The following is an 8,651-nucleotide window of genomic DNA, read 5'->3' as shown; positions in this document are numbered from 1 at the left end:
ATCTTTCAACACATCACCTTCCTGGATCCAATTTATTTTATTTATTTATTTTTTCCTGGATCCAATTTAAATGGCAAATTAGTATCTAACTCCACAGACTACTGGAGTGTGTGTATGTGTATACATAAGAACTAGGTGACCTTGATATAAAATTTTAAGAATGAGAGTGATTTGTCACTTCATTTTATCATAGGGCAATAAACAGCATTTCTAAAGCATGTTTTCTTATCCCCTAGGTCAAAACCAACCACTTTCAGAAAGGTGTTTAGCCTAGTGAGCACCAGTGGCATAAGTAAGATTAATTATGGTTAATCATACTGCCGAAGTGTTAGCTATTACAGTCAGCCATTTAGTATTAAGAAGTATCTTGTTATGACTTTTAGATCAAAGTCTCTCAAATTTTCTTATGAAGGGGAGCTAGTTGAGCCAAAAAGATTAAAAGACTCATTTTTTAAAAACTCATTTTATAGTATCAATGGTCTATATTTTTACCAAATTATTTTCTCAACAGAACATATTCATTGAGCCACTGGTATCACTTACATAATTTTATTTGTTATTTCCATTAGCTCTATTATGTATCCTCTCCCTTTCAAATGAAGAATGGAGTGGGTACATACTTTTAGTAAACAAATGCAGTACTAAGCTGCTGTACTGCCATCTCTGGCATGTCAGTCCCAGAAGACGCCACGGGGAAGCTACAGTAAGCATGTCCACAGCTGGACATGGCACTAATGTAGGACGTCAATTAATATTTGTATAGTACTTTACAGTTAGAGAGCTTTTCTATAACTACTATGAAAACAGTGAATGAAATCACCCCACGTTAGGACATTTACAACATGCACGTTGCATAAAATGCTTACAAAAATGTTAATTGCATTACATAGGCAAAAGGCAGAAATTGTTTTAATAGAGGAGAATCCAGAGAGGACAGAATTAAAACATAATGTAGCACTTGCTAACACAAGTGCTTTTTTTCATTTGGTAACACCATACAAATTTGTCTTTAACTAAGAAAAAACTAGGTCTTCAGTTGTGGAGAAATCTGGCCATGCGGGACAAGAAAATACTCTGATAAAAAATAAAAAAGGTCTGAAAGCCACTGTTTTGACAAGTTCACTCTGAAACTGGTGAAACCCTTTTGGCTGTAAGGGAACAGTGATGACTGACTTAGCTCAGAGGTCATCAGAGGTGAATAAAGCTTTCCTTCCCCCCCACCCCCACCACTCCACTAGTAGAAAAGGCTCATAGGCACCTGATTAGCTTTCAGAGAAGAGGGTGATTTACTGTGGTGGCAGATGAAATGCTGAAGTCATTTAAGCAATAATGTAATGGACCAAAGATACAGGATACAAAATTTGACAGGTGCAATCACTCTCATTTTTCCAGGTCCCAAAGTAAAATCAACAGCTGGTTTAATCAAAATATCTTCTCCAAGCATCTTAGAAAATGTTATGACTCATTAAAACTAAATTTTCAGAGGAAAAATACTGCTTGATTTTTTGCAAATAAAACACATCATTAAAAATCCTTAAGTAAGAGTGCGTTTATACATCTAAATAGTATTTCTTGTTAAGAATTAAAACTGCTCTCTCCCTTCTTAGCCCCTCTTCCTTTCTGCATTTCAACTTTTCTCTTGTATTTAAAGTACTGATAATTTAGTGAATTGAGTACTGTATGTCGAGTCAGCACTCATTGCTTAAGGAAGCCTGGTTGATAATATACTCAACATTTGTTCATTGAATTTAAAATTTATATATTACTATTATCAGCTATTTGAAATTTCATTAAATGTGATAAATTCCATAAGGAAAATAAACAAAGGCGAAAGTATAAAAATAAAATATCACACATAGACTAGAAATACTATCTGAAGACAGCTGACAAAAACCTAATAGTGCTTTCTATTAAATAATAGTCTTCAAGTCATATTATACCAAGTTATACATTAAAAAACACCTAATTTACTCTTAGATTCAAGATTATATAACATTAGTTTCAATGACAATTACTTTGCCTATAACTTCTTCCGCATTCTCCCGTGACTAAAGGTTCAACATAACAGATTTGACATAAAAGTGTCACAATTATTGGTGATTCTCAATGCAAATGTTTTTTAAAAAGCTTTGATTCTTAAGAATTTGTACCAAAATAAAGCTTCTGATATATCTTTGGATTATACTTGATGACTCAATGATGTAAGCAAAAAAATACTTGAGCTAACATTTACATATAAAAATATAGAATATATACACTACTGTGATCTTGGTGATATCTTACAGTATTACAAATTAGAGTATCACCAACCTGACTAAAAAGTTCGATGAGTTTTAAAGTATGAATTTAAAAAAAAAATCAAGATTCTTAGTTTTAAACTTAACCATTTTCATATTCCATGCCCACTGAGATTCTTTGTTTTGGTTAATAACTGGGCTTGAAGAATATGGAGGAATAAAAGCTATTTCTCTGGAAGAAGCCTGGAGTGTCTCAGTATCTAGCAGAGAGTCTATTATTGTCTTGATTTTTTCCTAGGCCTGAATCTTTCTCTTATTCTGCCCATTCAGATCAATGGAAGGCTATGATAAGGAAAGCCGTGAGGCCGAAAAGGGTACACAAGTCCTGTACTGTGTCAGATCTCTATTTTTTGCCATTAGGAAAGATAGTGCCTACAAACCTAGAGAGAAAGAAACAGTAAGGAGAGCTGAATCCACACACAGGACAGCTGGGCACCTTCTACCATCCAGCAGTTAAGCCAGCAAGGCATTTCTATTCATTTCTATTGCTTCTTTCCCATGTTGAGGCTTACATGGCCATAGTGCAGGCTTTTTAGAGTTCCCTGACTTTCTGCTCAGGTCACATATACTTGTCAAAGATCATGACTTACAAAATACTGAAATATAATTAAACAGACTTAATACTAAAGTTAAACAACATAATTGATTCTTTTTCTAGGATGTGAAGTGAAAGATAAAAAATCCTGGACTGGGAATCAAAAGATCAGGTTCTCTTCATCTCAAGGCTGAGTGGTCTTGATCAAGTTACTTAACCATCCTGGCTATTCATTTCCTCAGGTAAAAAAAACAAGGGAATATGCATTGGATAACTTTTAAAGTCTCTCAAATTTGGTTGAAACACTAAGTCAGAATCTTGCACAGTGCCTTTTGGTTTTCAGTATGAAGATCAGCTACCATTAAAGAATAGTGTCAAAATAATTCTGGTTTGGGGGATTTTCTGATTCTTACATTATGGCTAATGAGAGTTTTCTAAACTTCCACGGGGAAAACATAAGTATTTGGCTCTCTAATAGAAACACAATCGAGATATTTCTACATTATATACAAAGTATACTTTAAAATTCATTGGTATGGTCAGATTTTAGTCACCTATACCTCTTTTATTCTCTTATTGTTGAAACCCTGTTCTCTCCTCAACTGGGTGGCAACAGAGTAGCATGGAGGTAAAAGAGAGAATCCTGGTTAAAGTATTTGATTGAGAGAAGAATAACAGAAGCATTTTCATTCTTTAATTTTTTTAACATTTTAATTTTTTCAATTTTCAGAACTAAAATTTTTGAAATTGCTGCTAACACGTAAAACCACAAATCTGTCGTAGTTTATCAGTATTGGTAAAGAATTATAATTTATTGCCAAAATATCAATGTTGTGCCGAAAGAAAATGGTTTTTAAGTGTATGGCAATGTGTTCCAATGTTCTTATTTTCATCATTTTCAGACTTGAGACTCATAATTCTGCTTCTACTATTTCAAACCAGATGTAATGCATGTCGAATTCAAATTTAAAGAGGAACTTTGTGGAGTGCCAGCGAAAACTTTGACAGTAGGATAAATAATTTCTTCAACAGTCACATATGCACCTAACAAGAAACCAACAACTCCAGTGAACGCGATAGAAATATTTTTCAGGATCATCCATATACTGTAGTGCTCCTTAGAAAATGTAAGAATTTCAACCAGAGGCGGTAGGATCAAGGCCAATGTGCTGCTGCTCACAGCTCCGACGAAGGAAATCACAATGTCTAAACGAGGAATCAGAATCGCTCCAGCACCTAGAAAATTGAAAATACAAATTTTCCTTATGTAAATATTTAATACTTATATGAACACTAACTGTAGATACATTCACTACATTAAAATTAATTGATGCAAGTAGGCACTACTAAACTATTGCTTGTGGGAGAATCTGTCACATTCTGTTCTGAGCTAAAAAAGAAAACAAAGAGAGAAACCAAAACAGTGAGTGATATTTCTCGGACTTTGACTTATCAACAGAGTTTCTTACATAAACGACTTTTAATTTTTGCTATGAAGTTCTGGGTGAAGAATGTATTTTCATTACTCTGCCATATAGCTCATTCTATAAAGCACAAAACCTGGGGTGGTGTGATATAAATAAATCATTAAATAAATGAGAGAGAAGAGATAGCTATTCCTTACGTTAGAATTCCAATTAACCAAAATAGAAGAAACAATGGAAATAGAAAATCATTATTAAGCAAACACCACGGTAATAACTGTTGCAGGAAAAGTCGCTGAAGGATGCTAAAATTAGTGGGCAAAAACTGTATGAGAACAGGATATCTCTCTACAAGATATTTATCAATTATAAAGGGAAAAAGAGTACCTTTACAGTGGAGACATCTGACAGACACCACCTTAACCAAGTGATCAACATTAACATCACCAGTAATAAGAAATACTGATGCCACGATGTGATGTACTGAGAAGTGCAAAGCATCACCTGTGGCACTCTTGTTAAAAATGCCTAACTTCAACCTAATCATAAGAAAGCATCACACAAATCTACACTGAAGGAAATTCTGCAAAATTACTGACACTTCAAAGACATCAAGGTAAATAAAGAAAGATTAAAAAAGATAACTGTCAAGACTGGAGGAGACTAAGTAGACATGACAACTAAATTCACGTGGGACCTTGGATTGGCTCCTTGATCAGAAAAAGGGTATCAGTGGGAAAACTAGCAAAATCAAAATAAGGTCGATTAGTTAACAGCAGTGTATTAATGTTAATTTCCTTAACTATACTGTGGTATGTAAGCTGATAACATTAGAGGAAATTGAGTAAAGGGCTTATGGTAATTCTACTTTCTTTTACAACTTTTCTAAGTGATTTCAAAATGAAAAGTTAAAAAAAAATAATGTACCATTATTGTCAACAGGATTTTAGTCCAAGCTACCATCAAGTCTTCTGCAACTTTTGATCTGGAACTTTCTTGATCTTTATCTTTATCTTACCAAATACCGACAGAAGGTTTGCAAAAATCAAGACTTATATTCGGGACTTCCCTGGTGGCTCAGTGGTTAAGAATCCGCTTGCCAATGCAGGGGACATGGGTTCCAGCCCTGGTCCGGGAAGATCCCACATGCCGCGGAGCAACTAAGCCCGTGCGCCACAACTACTGACCCTGCGCTCTAGAGCCCACGTGCCACAACTACTGAAGCCCGCGTGCCACAACTACTGAAGCCCGCGTGCCACAACTTCTGAAGCCCACGTGCCTAGAGCCTGTGCTCCACAACAAGAAAAACCACCGCAATGAGAAGCCCGCGCACTGCAATGAAGAGTAGCCCCCGCTCGCCATAACTAGAGAAAGCCCGCGCACAGCAACGAAGACCCAACGCAGCCAAAAATAAATAAATAAATAAGTTTTTTAAAAAAGACTCATATTCTTTCTCCAAATTGTCCTTAGATGGTTCATTGAATGATCTGTCGAGGGTTGGAGCTGCCATCAGCTGAGTTTGCTCACATGAAAGCTGTGACAACTGTATCACCACTGCCACCAAAGGTGACTACGTAACCACAGTTCCAGCTGTGAGGACTCTAATTATGTACGTGTTGGCTTTCTTTACTTGTCTTCAAAAAGTATCAGTTTTCTCTCCAATCTTTGTTATCCCTCTTTTATTTCTAAGTTTACCTCCTTTTGCTTTTCTTTTTTCTCTGTCTTTGTCTCTTACTGAACTTTCTGTGGTATATATACAATTTAATTCATGCTCTTTGTAATTAAGTCTTGAGTTTGCAGTCTACTGGCTTCTTTGCTTCTTAATTTTCAGTTTATGGTTTTCTCCCCTCCCCTATTCTCTTTGTGGCCCTCGATGTTTTTCAGGAGGATGTGGGATTAATTTGGAAACAACACATTTCTTAGAACCACAATTATTTACCACTTTTTATTTAAATTATTACAAAAGCTAAAACCCTAAAAATTATTTTGAAATCATAAATCTAGCTGCACACCTACAAGGCTGAAGTACAAGAAACCTTCCTAAGTAAAACAACTGAATTTGAAGAAGTTGGAACTCTAAACTAGAAATACTTTATAAAGTGGACCCCTGTTTAATGGATGCATGCTACATCCTTTTAACACTTCTCTCAAGGGAACTATAAAGTATAACTCTCAAACACAATCAGAACCTTTTAAAATTCATTGACTATATCCATTTTGTGGAAACATGCTTCACCTACTTATAGTAGGTGGCAGTATTTAAAAGGACAACCATACAAACATGACTACAACCTTGCCATCTGAAGAATGGAATCTATTTTTCATCATTAGTGTCTTCTGATAATCCAATATGTTACTAGTAAATCAAGTGAAATGTTGGAAAACCATGCAGAGGAACACTATAGTATTTTAGAATTTACACATTCAGACTAAAATTCCACTTATCAAACACTTTTAATTTTTTTTTTTTTTTTGTGGTACACGGGCCTCTCACTGTTGTGGCCTCTCCCGTTGCAGAGCACAGGCTCCGGACGCGCAGTGGCTAGGCTCAGTGGCCATGGCTCACGGGCCTAGCCACTCCGTGGCATGTGGGATCTTCCCAGACCGGAGCACGAACCCGTGTCCCCTGCCTCGGCAGGCGGACTCTCAACCACTGCGCCACCAGGGAAGCCCTATCAAACACTTTTAAATCATGAAATTTATTGATTAAAGTCATTCTTTCAATGTTATATAACCAATAGATATCTGCAAGTAAAAAATGGCTTGAAACGTTATTTGATAATGTTATTAGTCAGACAAGGAAGAGAAATATATACACTTTAGGCAAATCCAACATAGAAGAACTCAAAAATCACAAAAACAGTAAGTCAAAGGAAAGCTTGGGATAAGGATAGTTTATTCATTACAAATATTCGCTATAGGATTACTATAAATAGGTTGCCCCATGTCATTTACAGACACTTGTTATGAATATATCTATTAAGTACTAATTAAGCTTATCCAGTATTTCCCAAAACTATATTATAGAGAAAAAGAATGTATCCTTAAGGTACAAAGTTTCCTCTAACATGAAAAAAAAGCCTATTTAGGTCCATTTTTTTGCATCTAAATGGTGAAAGCAGATATATCAGAAAATAAAATAAAATGCTTGATATTGTAACATCAACAACAAAACTGTGAGAAACACTCTAGCACATAAATTTTAATTACACAAAGAGTGAATGGTCCTCTCCATATACCTACTGACTCTTAAGATAGAATATTAGGGTACAGAATGGTACTTTTTCTCATCTGCAGTGACAACTAACTTAAATGAAGCATTTTAGTATGTCTTCTTAGTATTCTACAAACTACCAAAGATTTATGCTTTATGTCGTCATAGTTTACTAAAAGTAGAAAGCACACTCTCAGATCCAAGGGCTTTTCAAATTAGAAATAGTAGAAGGATCAATGAATTGGACAATGACAGAAATAAGCAGTATTTAACATATTTTACAGGTTCAATTCAAACAGGGAATCAAAATACTCGTGTCAAATCAAAATTTAACAGCTTTTTCTACAGGTCTGCTTTTAAAATAAAAGGCATTTCTTGTAGTCCAAGGTGGCCTCTGGCCAGTTTCTATCCACTCTTCTCCCTCACCTGTGCAATGCCTATCTAGCAGGTAAGTGCCTACAGGGAACATGCAGGAAGAGTCTGACCCATCCTTTCAAGTTTTTGAGTTCCACCAAGAAGATACTATGAAACAGTGATTCAAACACTAAATGGAGACTTGGACATAACCAGTATAACCCAGGCTGATGAGCCCACTACTTTGAAGACCCATCCTGTAAATGTGGTTTCAGTACTTGGAAGGGATTATGGAACGCTGAAACATGCAAACCCAGCTGAGCCTCCACTCTCATTGCTAGTGCTGCACTGCCTGCTCTACAGATATGACAAGGTCCCATCAGCTCTCCACGCATTCATCAGTAAAGAGCCTGACCCAGAATCTTATCAAGTGCTTTGGAGAACAGATTCAAAACAGTCCCGTCATGAATATCACTTGGCTTTTACTTTAATTTGGAAGGATGGGCCAAAGACGTAAATGAAGCTCAGCGTCCAATGATGTGTTTCAGGGAAGTAGGACAGAATATGGTACGCTCTGTGTTCTCTTTGTTCAAAGTATGCTGTAAATATAACCCTCATATATGGTTAAGTAGGTTTACCTACTTTTAACTAAAAGAAAGAAGCAGCAAAGAAAAAGCTGCAATCCTCTGTGACATGAACTCAGCTCCTGAGGAAAAGCCCTGGCTTCTGGGAATAAACCCTGGTAACAGATGTGCAGTATGGTCTGTACCTCAGCAGACAGGCAGCTCAACATAACGACAGCCGCCCACGTGCAGAAACGGATGAAG

The 8,651-nt window shown here is 36.1% G+C and overlaps 1 protein-coding gene across 1 annotated transcript in view; it reads right to left on the bottom strand.

Moving 5' to 3' along the window:
- Positions 1–1,659: 1,659 nt before the first annotated feature.
- Positions 1,660–8,651, bottom strand: part of SLC36A4 (solute carrier family 36 member 4) — a 43,998-nt gene continuing 37,006 nt past the window's right edge. The window contains exon 11 of the mRNA XM_082844847.1: positions 1,660–4,068. Within this exon, the coding sequence (XP_082700973.1) occupies positions 3,761–4,068 (308 nt within the window). The 3' untranslated portion in view covers positions 1,660–3,760. The remainder of the gene's footprint in view (positions 4,069–8,651) is intronic.

Source organism: Leucopleurus acutus (genome assembly GCF_964270905.1).
Source record: "Leucopleurus acutus genome assembly, chromosome: 8".
NCBI lineage: Eukaryota > Metazoa > Chordata > Mammalia > Artiodactyla > Delphinidae > Leucopleurus > Leucopleurus acutus.
This window is presented reverse-complemented; position numbering and strand designations above follow the sequence as displayed.